This window comes from Sminthopsis crassicaudata, chromosome 4, assembly GCF_048593235.1.
Source record: "Sminthopsis crassicaudata isolate SCR6 chromosome 4, ASM4859323v1, whole genome shotgun sequence".
Classification (NCBI taxonomy): domain Eukaryota; kingdom Metazoa; phylum Chordata; class Mammalia; order Dasyuromorphia; family Dasyuridae; genus Sminthopsis; species Sminthopsis crassicaudata.
In genome coordinates, this window is record NC_133620.1 from 9,664,873 (window position 1) to 9,684,515 (window position 19,643).

The 19,643-nt window shown below is 40.8% G+C and overlaps 1 protein-coding gene across 5 annotated transcripts in view; it reads right to left on the reverse strand.

Annotated features, from left to right (window-relative positions):
* Positions 1 to 19,643, reverse strand: part of SGIP1 (SH3GL interacting endocytic adaptor 1) — a 280,603-nt gene that overhangs the window by 74,899 nt on the left and 186,061 nt on the right. For 4 of the 5 annotated variants that reach the window (XM_074265714.1, XM_074265713.1, XM_074265712.1 and 1 more), the window contains 3 exons: positions 7,629 to 7,653; positions 6,642 to 6,693; positions 4,082 to 4,167 (listed from right to left, as the gene is read on the reverse strand). In XM_074265714.1, the coding sequence (XP_074121815.1) occupies positions 4,082 to 4,167; positions 6,642 to 6,693; positions 7,629 to 7,653 (163 nt within the window). Of the gene's footprint in view, positions 1 to 4,081; positions 4,168 to 6,641; positions 6,694 to 7,574; positions 7,654 to 19,643 lie in introns of all 5 variants that reach the window. The other variant, XM_074265711.1, reaches the window with a different exon arrangement.

Genomic DNA, 19,643 nt, shown 5'->3' on the forward strand with positions numbered 1-19,643 from the left:
ATTACTATGACTATAACTTCTATAACTACTATTGCTACTACTGCTACTATTACTATAACTACTACTACTACCACTACTACTACTATTACTACTATAACTTCTATAGCTACTACTACTACTGCTCCTATTACTGTCATTATAACTACTACTACCACTACCACTACTACTATTACTATTACTACTATAACTTCTGTAGCTACTACTACTACTATTACTATAACTACAACTACTATCACTACCACTACTACTATTACTATTACTACTATAACTTCTGTAGCTACTACTACTACTACTATTACTATAACTACAACTACTACCACCACTACTACTACTATAACTGCCACTACTACTATTACTATGACTATTGCAACAAGTAGTAGTTGTAGTAGTCATAGTAGTTGTAATAGCAATAGCAGCAGCACCTCCAACAACAATTGTTGTTATTATTCAACCATGTCCAACTCTCCATGATTCCATTTGGGGCTTTTTTGGCAAAGATACTAGAGGGGTTTGCATTTCCTTCTCCAGCTCATTTTACAGATAAGGAAGCTGAGGCAGACAGGGTGAAGGGTCATATAGCTAGGAAGTATCTGAGGCTGGATTTGAGTCTTCCTGATTCTAAACACCATCAGCTTCCCAATAACAATAACACTAACGATGATGATGATGATGATGATGATGATGATAGCCAGCATTTCTATAACACTTGAGCTGTTTTAAAGAACTTAAACAATCTTTTCCTTCTGAATAATCATTTCAGGGCATATTCCTGATGGGACTCACCATTTGTCCATGATGAAGTTTCTGGTGCTGGCTAAAAAGGCAAATAGCCTAATAACCCTTCATCTTCTTGTCTGTGAAAATGGCAGTGGGTGATGGGGAGTGAAGTTGTAGTTAGATTGTTGGACTTGAAAGTCATCAAGATTTGGGTTCAAATTTTCCTGCTGGTACCTGCAGTGCTGGTACCTGGGCAGGTCATTTTAACTTTGGTGAGCTTCAGTTTACTTGTCTGCACAATGGGAATACTAATAGCTGTATTGACTAACTCACAGGATGATTTTAAGGATTAGATGAGAAAACATTGAAAGGTGAATCTTTATAAAGTTTAAACCACCTATAAACGTCAGTGACTACTGTTAACAACATGCAATAACATAACAGTTTTGAATAACCCTTTGTTCATTGTATCAAGATTTTTTAAACTCCAAACTTGCAGCTGAAAATACTTAGTAAATGTTCTAGGGTTCAAGTTATGAAAAATAAACCCGTATTGAAGGGCCCAAGAAGAAACAGGTCCAAAGACAGTCACTGATTAGACAGAACCACATATCTCAGGCTGATCTATAGGATCAGCCAGATAAAGCTGATACCAGGCCAGAAAGTTATTTAATGGAGTCAGCTTCTTATTTCTCTTCCCACTTGGTTAAGTTTAAGGAAATTGGCATGCTGATTTCTCATTACTGTTTTCTGTTCTTTTTCAAGTCATAAATAAAGGCAGTGAGGTCAAAGTTGGGGCATGCAGAATGCCAAGGTTGAACCTGGAGGCAAAATTTTTATGAGTGACAGCGACTAGGGAGGGCTGGTCAGATTTTCTTTCTATTCTGTGCAGGGTCGTGGAATATGAGAACCTAGGAAGCAAGCACCATTATCACATTATCTCAATCTCCTCAGGGATATTAGAATCTAGTACACAGACAGTGCTTAATAATTGTTCTTACAATGTAAAAAGCGCTTTACATAAATCTCACTATAAGCCAGTAAAGAGGGTGCTATGGGTGTCATTTTACAGCTGAAGAGGTTGAGAAATGAAAATACTTGTCCAACTATGGCTCACTAAGCTAACAAACATATAAAGCGGGATTTGAATTTGGTTCTTCCTGATTGAGTCTGGCACTCGTAGAATACAGACATCTGCAATAGCTTCCTATTAAATTTTAATCTGTTTTCAAGGCCATTTATTATAATTTTTAAATTTTAATTTTATTGAATTGAGATCTGAAAAGCATGTATTTAATATATTTGCCTTTTTGAATTTGATTATGAAGTTTTTATGCCCTAATACATTTTTGTGTTGGTGCCATATACCACTGAGAAAAAGCATATTCCTTTCTATACCCATTCAATTTTCTTGAGAGGTCTATCATATCTAACTTAATAGATCTAGAACTAGAAGAGACCTTAGAAGTCATTTATTTTTATCCTCTCATTTTCAAGTAGGCAGTGATGTGGCATGGTGGACAGAGTGTAGTATTTAGAGTCAGGAAGACATAAATTTGAATCCTGTCTCAGACATGTACTAGCTGTGTGGTCTTGGGCAAGTCAATAATCTTTTGTAGCTTCATTTTTGTTTTCTGTAAAATGGACATAATAAAATAGCATCGGCTCTCATGATTATTATAAGAATTTCATGAAGTAATATTTATGAAGCATTTTACAACCTTAATGCACTATATAAATGTTAGCTATAATAATAATACTGTCATTATTGTCAATATTATTAATTAATAATAAATTTTGTATTTTTATGTGAAGCTTGAGATCTTGATCTAACAAAGATGCAGACACAACCCAATTCCATTTTAACGACTTATTATGTGAAAACATTGAAAATCAAATCCATTTTTTAAAAATGAAACCATTCCAGTCATAAAACATCAGATGTAGCTTGTTGTTCTGTTCCCTACATTGATAGTACAAAAAAAAAGCCACAGCATTTTTACATAAAAGCCTGTAAAGGAACATTCAGTGAAATTCATATCCATATTTCCATAGCAAAGCATTCAAATACTTCCAGCCTCCTGGGCCTAATATGTTCTACACTTATCTCCTCCTGTCTCTAATGGTCCTGTGGGTTTCATCATGTGGATAGCCCACAGCTCAGCTGAGCCAAATGGAATGATCTAAGAATATTCCCTATCTCTTTCTTCCCAGCGGCTCCCGGCGTTGGCAGAAATATAGAGTTGGGGAGCAGAGTCAGTCCCTTGAGAGCAGAGTGTATATTATCTCAGTCACGACTAAGTTAAGCTATTTAAGCCCAGATGAAATTTAACCTTGCCATGCTGAATCTCTAGACAAGCCCAGCAGAATGGTTGAAACTCATGCTCGTTTCTTCCTGAAAAGTTCTACTTTATATGAATGGGCAATTGCTCTCAATGAGACTAGTCATGGGCCAACTGACGAGTAGCCTTTACTGCTGACACTGGATGACAGATCCAGGCCTGGAAAGATATTTGGTATTATTGAGTATAACTCCTTTATTTCACAGATGAGGTAACAGGCCATTCATTTCACAGTGAAGTAAATGACCTACGTAGGGACACATAGCAAGGAAGTATCTGATGAGAGGTTGAAAGCCAAATCTTCCTGATGCCAGGTCAGGGGCCCTCTCCACTACACCATAGACAGGATCAGTTGGAAATGACAGAGGGAAGGCACTAGAATTAAGGGGGGGATGGGAAATGCTTCCTACAGAAGGTGGGATTTCAGCAGCTTGGTATAAACTTATTCATATTTAGCTGCTCATGTGTTTCCTCCCCATTAGATTGTGAGCTCCTTGAGGGCAGTCACTGCCTTTTCCCTCTTTGTATTCTCAATGTTTAGCATAGGACTTGGTACACAGTAGTCACTTAATAAATGTTTATTGACTGATGCTGTTTTGTCCAATGAACTTGAGAACACCCACACGTCAAAGAACATGATAAAGGGAAAGGTAACTGCATTAGTTCTTGCCACTGTCATGCAGGACATTCCCAATTATGTCACTTTGAATGATGTGTAATTTTGTTCTCTAGGCAACTGACCCTCATGAGTTCATCAGGGTCCTGTTGTATTTATGGGTGGCTGGGGGAAGATGGACGGTGGGTACATCTGGTAGTAACTTTTGATCTTTAATGTAGGAGTGGGAGAGGTCACATTTTAATCTTTTTTTTCATTAATGTTTCCCTTGCATGTTAGTCAGTCAGCCAATAAGTATTTATTAAGAATTAACTTTGCACCAGGCTCTGTCCTTGGTGCTGGAGATGCAAAGACACTTCTGGGATTTGGCATCTCTCCAGAGCTGGGCGGGCAAGGGTTTTCCTACCTTCAGATTTCTGCTCTTCAAAGGTCGATTCCAATGGAGGGCCAAACAGTGGGGCCAGGGCCACGGAGTCGTCTGGAGGCTTTTTGCTAGATTACACGCATTCAAGGCAAATGCAAAATAGATGGACAATGTTAATATCCTAATTGGATTGACACATACTCGATTATTACAGAGCTTCTGAAAGATATTTTCTGGTGAGGTAGGGGTTGTGTGGGCACATATACATCTCTACATCTCTGTGTATATATATATATATATGTATATATATATATATATATGTATGTATAAGCTTACTTATCCTTATTCTCTTAGTTTTTAAAAATCTCTCCTTCCTCTTCCTCTTTCCATCTACTCTGTATCTACCTTGTGTGTGCAGTATTATTCACACTCAGTTGTGAGCTTGTTGATGGCTGAGATGGTATTTTTGCCTTTCTTTGTTTCCCCAGTGTTTAGCACAATAAAGTGGATCATAGATAGGACTGGAAAGAAACTTAGAAATCAGTAAGTCCAATCATCTCACTCTTCACAAAAGGTGACTGATGTCTAGAGAGATGAACAACTTGCCCAAAGGATATGACTCTGCCGGCCTCATCTATAAAATGAGACTAATAATAGCCAGGGTTATTTGCCCATTAACAAAATGGGCAAATATTTATAAATAGAAATAAATAAAATGTGATTTATAAATCATATTTATAAACAAACAAAGCCCTACACAAATACTACCCATTGGTAAGTGTCTGAGACAGGATTCAAATTCCAGTCTTCCTGATGGAAGGTCCAACATGCTATCTGCCATGCCTTGTTGACTGCTTACTAGTAGCTTAACCATTGTTGATTCAGAGGCTCTTGTCTAAGACTAAGAGACCTCATGGCTTGCCTTAGTTGAGATCCCAGGGAACCCATTAAGTGCTGCATGGGCTGAGTAGCAGGAAAAGGATTTGGTAACTCATCAGGATTCTAATTTGATTCCTCAGCTAGAAGTGGGCTGGAGTCAAAGATGAAGAGAGCCCTGTGTTATTATCACCTTTCCCTCATATCTTGGTGGTTCACCCAGACCCTTAAGGTTGGTCTCTAAATGAAAGTTTAGTAATTCTTGGATTATATATGTATTTGGAGTGAAAGCTCCAAGTTTGGGCAACAAAGCGGATGTGTGGAGACCCAATTCTAGCTGCAGAATAAGAAATCTGAGAGTGACAAAGAGACACACCCTATGTTAATGGCAGGGAAATAAATGGGGGAAAGCCTGATTATTTTAGGACATTATAATTCTATATAACCAGATGAAATAATATTGTAGAATGTAATGATGCAGCAGAATGTAGAACTTCTTGAAGATGGTTGAACTGAAAACTGATATTGGGAATATATGGGCAGCTAGGGGGTGCCAGAGTGCATCGAGTGCTGGGTGAAGTCAACAAGTCTCTCTCTGTATATATATTTTAGACCTGACTATTTATACGTTCCCCAATTCAAATATAATTTTCCTGAGACCAACATTCTTTTTATTTTGTCTTCATATTCCTAGTACCCAGCACAGAGTAAGCTCCTAAATGCATGTGGACTGTTTGATGGACTTAGATGAGTGATTTCTCAGGCCCCATCCAGCTATAAAACTATGATCCAGTGATCAAAATTTGCCTTTGGGTCTAATTTGTTCGATTATACAGAAGCAAGCACATTATTTTTAAGCATCTCTCTTTTTTCCAAAAATAATACTGATAATTTCTTAAGCAGAGAAGACACTGGGGGGGGGAGGATCTAATCCTCCTTAGGACTCACAAATATTTTGCTATCTTCCTGACTGGAACTCTTGCTTGTCATAACTCTATATCCCTGATAGCCGCCACATACCTATTAGAAAGTACAGCACTTGGACCAATCTTAGGGCAAAGTAACCAGAGATCCCCTGGATGCAGAAATGTAAAAAGTCCCAGACTCACGCATAGCCTAGTGGTAATCCCCATAGTAATTAATCTTGCCACCCCCTCTCATCTCCCACTGAATTGAATTGGTTCCGATTACTCGTCCTCCTTTTCATGATGAATGACAAAGTGGGATTCATATTGTTGGTCCTAGATTTGCTTCTTGAATCCTGCTCGTGGTTCTGAAGCTTCTAGTTATGGCTCTGATGATCAGAGGGGACCTCTGGAGTCATATCACCCAGGCCTTTTATTTTACAGATGTAGAAACTAACGCTCAGAGATCTGGGGCTGGATCATTTCGGTCACCTCCTTCCTCCTGAGAAGCAGAGCTGGGATTTAGATCAAGGTCTGCATCCGATACTCATCATTCTGTGGGTAATATCAAATTTTTTTTCTAATCAGTGATTCAGCCACTGAGGAAAACATCCCATGAGACAAAACAGGAGGCTTCCAGTTGAGAATGATCCTAACCCTTCCCAGCAAGGCACTTAGGAGAAATTATATTATTTTATAGACTCCTATCTGTAGCCAGATCTCCATATAACAGATAGTTAAGGGGACAATTTGGATCAGAATGAATTGTTCATCTAGATTCTGATTCTGCACAAAGCTTAAGGCGTCTCCTTCATACTCACCTTACAAGCTCTGGTGTGGGTGTTGACCGTCGGGGTCTTGCTACCTCTTCACCTGTGGCACAGGGCAATATGGGTTTAAAGCAATTCTATCTCCTTGCATTGGGGCTTCCTACATGAGCTACAAGTTTGAGTTCCAATGGTATACATACAAAATCACTCTACATTCAGACCCTTATCATCCAATGCCCCTGATTGGATAGCACCTCAGACCCATTCATGCATGCTGCCTTTCATTGTCTGGACTGAATCAGATTTTCTTGGCTCCCTAAATTGCCACGTTCAGCCCACAAAGAGAAGACTTCCTTCTGTCAGAAGTTCAGCAGATGAGTTTGTTCATCAAATCTTTACCTTAAGGAGCCGCTCAGCCGGAGGGTAGAGAGTTCCAGCCTCTTCCCTTCCTTTGCCGAGGTGCCAAGAAAACAGGAAACTTGGGAATATGTGCTCCAGACTATACCCATCTCTCTAGAGAAATTCTACCACCGACTGCATCCCATTCCTTTGCTCTGGTTAACTGGCCCTGCCAATACCAGACTACGAGATCTGGAGTTCTGTTCACTTCCATCTCTCTTCCCATTGTGAGGTCTGTTTCACCTAATTCAGAAACTAAATGTCCATGGGGCCTGGGCCAGGGTGGAAGCAGGCTGCCCAAATTATCTGCGCTGGCAAAACTGCCAAGCCACATTGGTTAGGAGAATTTAGACATGTGCAGCACAGAACCCACAGGAGCTTCCTGGCATCAGAGAGTTTTCTCTGCTGTAAAGGAAGAGAAGTGAGCTCTATGTAGGCTTCAGAATTGAGCCTGTGCCCAGATCTCTCTCTCTCTCTCGCTCTCTTTCGCTCTCGCTCTCTCTCCTCACACATACACATGTACATAAACACACACACACACACACAAATACACACACACACACACACACACACACACACACACACCTCTTTCAGGATGGACAGGATGTCCTCTACATCTGGAATCTGAGCCATACTTACTGGATAAGTTCCTTTTAATTGTACCCTAGAATTAGAAACAGATACTATAAGGATTAGGACCACATATAATATTTGGCATAATGTGCACATTTCTGTCATTTCAATTAAGCTGGACAAAGGAGCAAAGGCAAAGAGGGAAAAATGAGTTTCACTTGAAACTGAGCTCAAATTGGGGATTATACAGCAGGGCCATAAGCTCTCTCACACACAGAAATCCATTTTATATTTAAACCAAAGAAAAGAGAGTTAGTTTAAAAAAAAGAAAGGAGAAAGAAAGGAAGGGAGAGAAGGAAAGAAAAAAAGGGAGAAAAAAGAAACAAGGCAGAAAATGGAGGAGGGACAGAAAAATAAGAGAAGGAAGGAAGAAGGAAACAAAAAAAAAGCAAGGAAAAAAAGAAAAGAAAGGCAAATCAAAGATTTTTAAGCCAAATAAATCTATGATATGGGTGGGATTGATACTTGGACTTGATTTGATCATTAATCAACCCTCAATGATCCCTGTATGCAAAATAAAAAATTCTTTCCATTAAATTTTTTTTCCAATTTCTAAGAAATTAAAAAATTGACCCACACAACCTCTCCCCCACCTCACAATGCTTTAAATCTGGGCTAGATGGAGGATTCTGCTTGACTTGGGCACATCCCTTAAGATACTAGCAGGCATATTGATTAGGAAGACCACCTATCCAAGTACAGGTGGGAAGAGGGAAGAAGAACAGATCCAAGCCCTGAAGCTACCTTACTGTGTAAATGGTGAGTGTCAGATCCCCTAATCTCTCTCTCTCTCATCATTTCAGCCAAACTGGCTCACTGGCTGTTTCCCAGCAGGCAATCCATCACACAGGTAGTGGATGGCCCAGGCCTGGAAGGCTCCCCTGAAATCCCTCCCTCCCTTTAGTGTATCCTCCGTGAGACCATCCCTCTCTTGCTTTCTTTCTCACTTGCTACTGTTCTTTCCTTTACTTAAAAAAAATGTATTTCATCGGCAGATTGTTTCCTCTCAGTAGAAAGTAAGTGCCTCGAGGGCAAAAATTTTTTTCATTTTAGTCTTTGTGTCTTCAGTTCATAGCACAAGCTCAACAAAGGATGGGTGAATTCAATGTACTTCTCAGAGCCAGGGGCAGAGAACTGTCTAAGATTCCACGGGCGGAGGTCTTTGGGAAGCCTCCTCAACTCCAAACTCTGTGTCTCTCTGGCCTTGCTCGCCACAACATGGGGAATAATAGCATTAAGAAAATGGTGGTTTTTGCTGAAGCATCGTCTCTAAGAGTCCCTCTGGAAGAAAGAATAAACCCCTAAGCTGGTAGTCACTATCAACACCTAAATTTGGATTTATTAAGTAGAAGAAGCTGGTCACTCCAAGGTTATAAAAAATGGGATATTGGAGAGATACGTTTTGATTGGTGGAGAAGAAATGGAGAGGTGGGCTTGTTGTTGTTGTTGGTGTGTGTGTGTGTGTGTGTGTGTGTGTGTGTGTGTGTGTGTGGGTGTGTGAGTGTGTGTGTGTGTGTGTGTGTGTGTGTGTGTGTGTGTGTGTGTGTGTTTGGGAGTGGTGGGGGTATCACTGACTTGAACTGGTGAGTGACAACAAAAGGATAGTGGAATATGATATTGGAATAAATAATAATAATAATAAATAGTAATGAAGGTTAGTGGAATATGATATCCTGGGGGCCGGACTATGGGACCCTCAGAAAAGGAAGAGTATACTAAGAATGTCAGGCAGAAGAGAACACAAAACAGTTTCCTCTTTCCCAGCTAGGCCAGAGGGAATGCCTCTGGTAATTGGGAGCTGTGTATCCATGATCTCTTGGGAACTTGTTACTATATTTTTGGGGCAACCACCTGGAAAAATTCCTCGCACCACCGACACAGGACATTTTATAAAAACAAGGCACTGACAAGACTTCTCCTGTGAGAAGTCCCCGTCCCTCCCTGCTTTCTAAGATCCACTTTAGACAATGGGAACTGTTTTGCTTCAAATTGGGATAGAGCAAGTAATTTGATTTGAATAGAATCCATAAAAATCTTCCTTCAGTTCCTGTAAGTGAGGCTTCTTCCTAGAAAGGAGAGCATTCAGCCCATGCATTCACACCAGCCTTCTGGACTTTTTCTGCCATTTATTGGTCATTCTAGGGTCCTGACAAGTCAAATGCAGAAAAGCTTATGACTGGTATAGACCACAGGATTGTAGTGGGCTAAGAGAAATTAAGACTGTGGACAAGGAAGCAGAGCTTTTTTACTTGTATCTATGGCCTGAAAGAACTACTTTTTCATTTTCTATTTCCAAGGAGGTGTATCATATGTTAATGAACTATCAAAGGACACGCAGCAGTCCAGCAGGACATCGGGGCATGAGTGAAGTTTGGACCCCTGTCATAAAATCCTTGACTCTAAGAACCGAAAGAACATTTAGAAGTCATATCCTGTTCATTGTTTGCTTGAAAAGAACCCCTCTCCCTCCAAGCCACTCCCCAAGCAAGCCATCCGACCTGGATTCAAAGACTTTCAATGAGGGGGAAAACCACTATCTCCCAAAGCAGACGTTCCTCTTAGGTCAGCTCTTATGGGTGAGAAGTTCTTAACATCATTGCTTTCCCTTCCTATACTTGAAGACAAGTGTTATGTGCCCCCTAAGCCTGGCATATTGTGGGCATTTAATAAACATTTGTTAACTTATTGGTTGAAACCTTCTTTTTTTCATGCTTAAGAAGTTTTCATCCAATGCACAAATTTTCCTTTTTTTCTTTTGAATAATCTACCTTTCTTTTTTCTTTTTCTTTTTTCTTTCTTTTTTTTTCTGAGGCAATTGGGGTTAAGTGACTTGCCCAGGGTCACACAGCCAGGAAGTGTTAAGTGTCTGAGGCCAGATTTGAATTTTTTGCTGAAAAGCTTCAAAGATACTGAGCCCTAAAGTGCCTAGATTTGAAGTTTGGCTGGAAAGGATTTTAAGTATCTATATCCCAGAATAAGCTGATAAAGACTGAGAGACAACCTGAATTCTCACCTTGTCACTGTCCAGAAAACCTGAGTTCTCACCTAGTAATCCTAACACAGGTCCTCCTGACTTCAAGGCTGGTGCTCTGTCCACTGTGCCATCTAACTGCCCCTACCTTTCTTTTTTAAAAATCACATTATCCATGAAACTACCCCAAATCTAAAATCCCTGTTGGAATTTTTCCCATTTCTAGTTTTCAGTATTCACATAATAAGCAATTATTATTGAACATCAACAATGGGGAAAAGGATTCTGTTATACTTCTATTAGATTAAGCGCCTACTATGTGCCATACATTGGGCAGGGTGCTGGAAATCTCTGCCAAAATCTTGAAAGTAGTTTATGTGCACAAGATCTGGAGGTTTTAGTGACTGCTTGCTCAACATAAGTTAGGTTTCAGCTATAGCTCTCCCCAGAGCCAACAAGTCCTAGTCTGCCAAGTGAGAGAGGGCCCGGCGGCAGTGAGGTCCTGCTATTCCGCTCTTCTCTGATTGCCGATTGGATGAGGGAACTGAGAATATTTAGCCTGGAGAAGAAAGGACTCAGGGGGCACATGATAGCTGTCTTCAAGTATTTGAAGGGTTCTCATGTTAAAAAAAAGAATTAGATGTGTTCTTCTCAGTCCAAAAGGACATGTGTGAAACGTTTTTCATTCAAAATAAGTAAACATTTCTAATCTCAATTGGCCCCAAATGCCTGGGCAGCTTGGCAAGCAGAGGGTTCCCAGGCACAGAAGGTTGGAGGGAAGTTTGGGTCATGAGTTTTCCTTGGGCATTTTGTAGATTGGCTTTTTCTTTGGGCTTGCAACTGGCCCGGATACATTCTGAGGGTTCTTTCTTTTCTGGAGTTCTCTGATTCTGTGTATGCAACACAGGACTCATGGAGAACACTTCACTGATTAGAAGTTCAAGGGACCTAAAGAGCAGGCATTTTGGGGTAAGTCTCTGAGGGTCCAATTGCCATTAGAAAAACAGGACGGAGTCAGATGGCCCAAGTTCCAGTTCCTCTCTGACACTCTGTGACCCTGAGCAAATAACAACTTTCTTGGGCTTCTGTTTTCTGCTCTGTAAAACAAGAGGGTTGGTTTGGATGGTCCGGGGAGTGTCCTTTCCATCTTGAGATCTTTGAATCCCCATCAAGAACTGGTTCTTTTGCAAATCAACTGTTGAGTGATGCTTGAATGTAATTGGTTGGGAGAGGGGCATGGGGGAGTATAGAAAGGGTCAACAGCCAGCTAAGGCTTTGTGTCTAAGCATGTGAACACAAATGGGATTCTACAAAATTATTATTTTTTAAAAAAATCTGGTTTAAAGTCAGCCAATTGGGCCCATATCCCCTCCTCTCCATTGGAGATACCACCTTTGGATCACTTAATTTAGAATTGAGATCGTCCCCCCTCCCCTCAAAGGACTGCTTTCAATTGTTTAAATTCACGTGGAAATGGTGGGCCGAGATAATCCCCAACCTGGCCAGCCAATCCCTGAGTAGGGAACACAGGCTTGCGGCCTGGGGACAGTGATGAGGTTTAAATAGGAAGCTGCTAACTATGCAGGAGGAGGAGTGCCTGTTTCTAAGACATATCCGCTGACTGATTGACATAGATTGAATATGGTTTTCATGAGAAACTCTCGGCATCCTCAGAGTAATCAACAGATTGATTGGAGTCATTTGGAACTAAACAAAGACATTTCTGTCTGTTCATGATGAGAAGAATTTATCAAGCCTTCCCGGTCCCTGATTTCTGCTGGTTGTGCTTCAGGCACACTAATGAGATCTGACTGTCAGAATGCAATAATAAACACCGGAGAGATAAAGAGGGCATGAGAATATCTGGACTCAAAGCCCACCTGCCGCTTTCCATCCTGTGACTTTCAGTAAGAGTCATTTAACTTTTCTGTGCCTCAGTTTCCCTTTTTGTAAAATGAGGTCCCTTCCTTCCTATCCTATGTCTTTGGGAGCACACTTTCCCTTCCAAAAAAACTTTTCAAATCATGTTCATATATTCCTATCCAAAGGTTATATGGATGTTCTGGCAAACAAACAAACAAAAAAGAAAATGTCATTTCTTTATTGTCATCCAGCCTTTTCTCCTCCTCCTCCCCTTCACTCAGCCCCACACCAAAGACACAAACACGCACACATCTCACACACAATTGATTCCCTGGCAAATCTCCTAATGGCTGGAGTTCCCAAGCAGGGGATTCGATTAGAAGCATTTTCTATTCTGGAAAAAGTCTGGGATTGTAGGAAGCACTTGGGGCCATTCTCAGTAAGGAGCCTGTTGAGGATGCCCCTGTATCTTACAGGAACCTCAGGTACCCTATGTAATGAGCCACTTGAAGGATTACAACCCTCCTCCCCCTGCCCCCCACTGGTGCCTTTGTGGGAAACCTCCATGACCCATGTTAAGAGAAAAAAAAAAAGGTGAGAATTCTTACCGGGCTGCGCCTCTGTGATCAGCAAAAAGGGAGAGAGAACAGATACCTGGTCAGAGAGTGACAGATCAGTAAACAGATTGGGGCAGCATTAAGTTTCACAGTCACCCGAGCAGATTCCCAGTGAATGGGCCCCCCGTTCTCCCACAGGAACTGTCCCAGCTGGGGTATAATGAGAAGTTTCTAGCTGTACAATAGGTGGGAAATGAAGAGTTAGATGGTATGAGCCCCCTCCTTCAATGGAGGCTTAGGAAGCTTCCCCTGTCTTCCAGCTACAGAGGCAGAGGGTATTTCGGGCTCAGCCAAGCAGTGAGGGCCATGGAGGATGCTATCATGCCCAATGGAAAGCCTCCTGTTGACGCTGATGTTAAGTGGTTGCTAAGCCCAGCTTTTTCTAACGCCCACTCTAGGTCTCTGAGTTTGTTGAGGCTCCCAGTGTCAGCACCCTGGGTAAATCCCTAGTGGCTCCTCCTTTGTTAGGGTTCCAATAAAACCCCGATGAGATTTGAGGGACTGGAGGCCGTTAAACTAAGCCAGCTTTTCAGGTCATTATGAGTATAGGTCACTGGTTTCCCAGGTGGGAAAACTCTCTGTGTCAATGCGGGACAGTCTCTTCTCTGCACGAGAGCCTTCAAGAGTTGCATGAGAAGTAAGTGACTTGCTCATATCTCCAGGATCTGTCAGAGGAGGGACTAGAGTTAGAAGCCAGACAGGCAGCTTTGATTTCTTGGGTGAATCAGTTCCCTTGTGCTCGCTGCTTTCCTTTCTGGGCCTGTTTCCTCTGTAAAGCAGCTGGGCTGCATAGTCGAGACCTTTTCCAACTTTGAATGCAGAACCCTATGATCCCACAGATTTAGTTCCCCCAAATCCATAGCATGTGCAGCTACTAATAAAGACATAAGGAACTTCTCACTCCTCCAGGGATGAATCTGAGAGCAAACCTTTCAAAAATGGAAGCTAAGGTATGTTGTGCTTCCTTTTCTGCTCTCCAAGGACAGTTGGGATTGTGAAGAAACTACCTGGATGGTGGTAACTGTGGGCAGTTTACTCCTCTATACCTAGAGAATTGGGGGGCTTTGTTGTTCAGACTGGGGACATTTCTTCCTGCAACTCCTCCTTTGCTCTGCTCTGGAGCTCTCTCCCACAGTCTATCCCTCTTTCTCTCCAAGGCTCAGTTTGCCAAATGATTGGAACAAGAAAAAGAAGGAAATGGGAAGGACTGGCTGCTTAGAAGTCCCCTCACCTAGTTAAGAAAACTTGATCCAAGCAGGGGGTACTTGCTAATATCACAAAATGGGGTGATACAATGGCTATTATGTGCCCAGAGGAACCAATCTCCCCCAGAGGCAGGCTACAAAGAAATCCTGGAGCCTGAAAGAGTCCAGCACTGTCGAGTCAATAGCATTTCTGTACCACTATTCCAATCTACATGCAATGCTTTTTGTGAGGTAACGGGGATACAAAGACATAAATGAAAAATTGCCCTGGTTCTTACTGAGCTTACTTGTTTTGCAACTATGATCTTGTTTTAGGTTAAACTCATTAGAAGTTATTTTTGTACTTTTAGAAAGAGTTTAAAATCCCTTCCCCTCCCATTTTCCCCAGCATATTTCCCTACATCATTCCTTTCTCTCTCTGTCTCTGTCTCTGTCTCTCTGTCTCTGTCTCTGTCTCTCTGTCTCTGTCTGTCTGTCTGTGTGTGTCTCTCTCTCTTTCCCCTCTTTCTCTTTCTCTGTCTCTCTCTCTCTCTCTTTCCCCTCTTTCTCTGTCTCTCTGTATCTCTCTGTATCTCTCTGTATCTCTCTGTCTCTCTCTGTCTCTGTCTCTCTCTCTGTCTCTCTCTCTCTGTCTCTCTTTCTGTCTCTCTCTCTCTGTCTCTGTCTCTCTCTGTCTCTTTCTGTCTGTCTCTGTCTCTGTCTCTCTCTGTCTCTCTCTGTTTCTCTGTCTCTCTCTGTCTCTGTCTCTCTCTGTCTCTGTCTCTCTCTGTCTCTCTCTCTGTCTCTGTCTCTCTCTGTCTCTTTCTGTCTGTCTCTGTCTCTCTCTCTCTCTCTCTGTCTCTGTCTCTCTCTGTCTCTTTCTGTCTGTCTCTGTCTCTGTCTCTCTCTGTTTCTCTGTCTCTCTCTGTCTCTGTCTCTGTCTCTCTCTGTCTCTCTGTCTCTCTCTGTCTCTGTCTCTGTCTCTCTCTCTCTCTGTCTCTGTCTCTCTCTGTCTCTTTCTGTCTGTCTCTGTCTCTGTCTCTGTCTCTCTGTCTCTGTCTCTCTCTCTCTGTCTCTTTCTCTGTCTCTCTCTCTCATTCTCTCTCTCTCTCTCTCTCTCTCTTTCTGTCTCTGTCTATCTGTCTGTCTCTCTTTTTCAATTACTCATGATTAATTGGCTCCTTTCCTGCTGCTTGCTAACACCCCCATGTTTCCCTATTACTTAGGAAACCTTTACTCAATCCAATCACCCTATTTCTTATATCTTCCTTCCCTTTATCAGGTAAACTTCAGGAAGTCTTCTCCATAAGGTGCTTCCATTTCTCTTTCTGTCACTCTTTTAAGTTTTTTGCCATTTGGCTTCCAGCCTCATTAATCAACAAAACCACTCTCCAAAGTTATCAGTGATCCCTTAACTGTGAAATTTAATGCTCTTACTTATGTCTAAACCTTCTGAAGTCTGGTTTATGCAAATTTAAAATTTGGCTGATACTGCCTTCTTCCAAGTTAATAATAATCTTCTAATTTCCATCTCAAGCAGCTTTTTCTTGGTCCTCGTGCCTTCACAGACCTCAGCAATATTCAGCCCCACTGATCATCATCTCCTCTTGGATACTTGGATACCAGGGCTTTTTGACATTGTTTTCTTGCTGTCGGATTGCTCAATCGCCATCCTTTTTACTGTATATTCCTTTAGGTCACATCCACCCACTCTGAGTTTTCCTGCAGTGCTGTCCATGGTCCTCTTTTTGTTCTTCTATGCTCTTTAACATCTCACAAACTGCCACAGGTTCAATTATGTTTCTACATTTAAGCTTTCTTTCTTTCCTAGCTATTAGTGCCTTCTCTCTAACTCCAGATTATCATCTATTTATTTTGTATATAAGCACCTTGAGGGCAGGGCCTGGACACTTTTATCACTTTTTTCCCTGTTACTATGGCAGGTACACAGTGGGCAATTGCTAAATGCTAGGTGGTGCTGCAGTGGACAGAGAATGGGTACTGGAGTCAGAAAGATACATCTTCCTGAATCCAAATATAGCCTCAGCCATTGACTAGTTGCATGAACCTGAGCAGGGAACTTCACCATTTGCTTCAGTTATCTCATCTGTAAAAGGAGCTGCAGAAGGAAATAGCAAACTGCTCTGGTATCTTTGTCAAGAAAACCCAAATAGGTCATGAAGGTGTTCAAGAATCTCTTCTTGGAAGAACAGTTCCAACTTAGTGCTTCCAAGAATTAGTGGTCAGAATTGCACTGAAGAATACAGAATACAGAAGAATGATAGGTGACAGTGGATCTATTCTTACTTTCTTATTTCTGGATACTTTGTTTCCTTTGATGCCATTTAAGATGGCATCAGTTTTTTTGGCTGCCATATAACACTGTAGACTCATAATGAGCTTGCAATTTTCTAATGTTCCCCCAGTCTTTCTTCTATAAATAGATATCAAGTATTATTTCTTTCATCTTTCACTTATGAAGTTGATTTTTTGAACCTATGAGTGACTTTACATTTACTCCTATAAATTTTATCATCCTCCCTCAGTAATTGTTGGCAATTTGGAAATTTGATCAAGCTGTGAAATGAGAAGAGAGAGAAAAGACAAAGGAAAATGATTTGTTATAGTTCTTCAATCATTTCAGTCACATCTGAATCTTCATAGCTCCATTTGGGGTTTTCTTGGCCAAGATTCTGGAATAGTTTTCTATTTTCTTCTTCAGCTCATTTTATAGATGAGGAAATTTCACTTTTAAATAGGACAAATAAATTTAAATGATTTGCCTAGGGAAACAGAACATTTGAGACTGGATGTGAATTAAGTCTTTCTAACTCCAAGCCCAGGGCTCTATCCACTGTTCCACCTTGTTTCCATCCAAAAGGAAAATAAACTCTCCCTTAAAAGCACACAAAAATAAAAGTATGAAAAAAGACATTGGTCTGTGGACAAGGACTTAGGGAAGGAGAACCTCCTCCATGGACAAAACCAAACCCACTATTTCAAAAGTTCTGTCCAAATTTGAAGTTGGCCAACTTGGACAGTCTAATCCAAAGTTAAGCAGTTAAGAATAGCTCAAAGCAATCATTGGTAAATTCCATAAAAATGACAAATGATCAAAACACAAGGTCTATTCTAATGTCCTTCTTCAGGCAATATATAGTTGATGCTGTTACTCTCCAATGGGCCTCCAGTATAACTGGGATGGTTTTCCTCCTCCCTAAGGACTCTGCCTGCTTTTAGTCATCCCACTGAGCATCCCAAGCCCCATGGTCCTAATGGGAGAAATGGATGCTTTCCTTCCTTTTCAAGGATCTTTTCTGCTTGCCCAGCCCAGAAATTTCTTATCACCACAAGGCTTTCCATCAGATCTTCAGTTTTAACCACAAAGTTAGTAGCTTATAAATCATATATATATATATATATATATATATATATATATATATATATATGCACATATAATATATATAATAAAAATATATTGTGAATATGTATGCATACACATATACTTATATACATATGTAAGTGTCTATGGGTATGTATGTGTCTATGTGTATATGCATACATGCTCATTAGTCAGACTAAGTGGAAGCTGTCCACAGAGAGGTATAAACTGGAGAAGAGTTGAGCTGGGGAAGGGAGGCACAATCACGGTCTTCAAACATTTGAAGAGCTGCCTTAGAACAGGCAATAGGTTTTCTCTGATTGAGCAGAAGCAAGGAATAGGTGGAATTTATAAAGAGCCTAATTTAGGACTGAGGTGAGGAAAACCTTCCCACCAAGGACAAAAGAGCCAAAAAAGGATGTATCCAGTAGCAGTGGAAGACTTGGAAGCTTTCATGAACAGGTTAGAAAATCATTTCTTGTGCATATTATACTGGAGGGTTTCTTTTGTGTATGAGTTGGACTAAATGTCTACTGAGAGCCCATCCAACTCTTGCATGTGAATTATGGAAGGTATGGACTGATTTTTTTTTGTCTATCGGCACTCAGTATGGTGTCTGTCACATAATAGGTACTTAATAAATTCTAATGGGCTCATCTTGTCTTTTGATAGCATTCAGAAGGGGGCTTGTACATAGTAGGCACTTAAAAGATATTTGTTGAATGAGTGAATAAATATCTTAGTGCCTAAAGTACACATTGGATTAGTAGCCTGTAACTGGAGGAGAAGCTATGGCAAGATCGCCCTCATTTCTCAATTTAGGTAGGCTGTGATGGCTCATCCCACTTCAATCAATAGCAAAGTCTTTCCAAATAACTTAACAAATACCTTCCTCTTCACTTTTTTGTACAATAATTAGACTCCTGTCCATAGTTGCTTTATATAAATGCTTGTTCCTTGGATGAGTCTGTATTATCAGCAGGTTAGAATAGATGTTTTCCAAGAGCCCAATCATAGTCAATGTCACCCAATTCGTTATAAGAATCACTGAATCTCAGCTTTCGTAGGGACCAGGACTGCAGAGGCTATCATGTCCAACTGCTATGGACCAAGAGCTCCCCTCTAGTCTTAGCTTGAAGTCCCCAGTCTAGGCATCCTGGTCCATCCTGCTTATGAATAATTCTGATTGGCAGGAAACTTGTTCCTTGCATCAAAACTCAACAGTCCTCCATGACCTCTGTCTATTGCTCCTAGTTTTTCTTCCTGGAGCCAAATGGAACAGATCTAATTCCTCTTTGATATGAAGACAATGATCATTTCTCTTTCCATTTGAACTTCTTTGTTTTATGTTAATACCATTTTTTTCAAACAATCGCATATAGCATGAATTGGAAACTCTTTACCATTCAGATTATCCTCCTCCAGATACCCTCTCCAGCACAGTATTAATCTCCATAACACTGAGGGTGTTATGATTCTACTATACAACCACATCAATGTCTAATGAAAATAGAGTTTAGTTGATTTTCACTGATCAAAAAAGGAAAAAAAGGAGAATGTTAGATCTTACCGGACTTTTCCTCTAAAAGTGCAAGCATGGAAAAAAAAAGAAAAAAAAAAAAGAAAGAAAATAAATGCCCCAGAAGCAGTTAAAAGGAAATAAGACTTTTACCCATGGAAACCCTCCAGGGAAGTGTTAGTACATGGTGGCCTCCAAGATGGCGGCAGGAGTCCCAACTCACAACCTGGAATTGACTGAGTCATAGACAATGTTATTCTCCTGTTACTGGGTTTAGCACCATCTGCAGAGGGGATCAGATGGATGGTTTCCTCCATATTTAAGGCTTTTAAAAACCATCCTCAAAGGATTTACTTTTCTTGAAAACATTTGTCCAATGGAAAATGGGCAGAATCATTTTTCAAGGAGTAGAGGAAAGTGACTGGGTGTGGAATCAGATGCTCTGGGTTCAAATTCTTGCTCTATTTTTTATTATCTATATGACC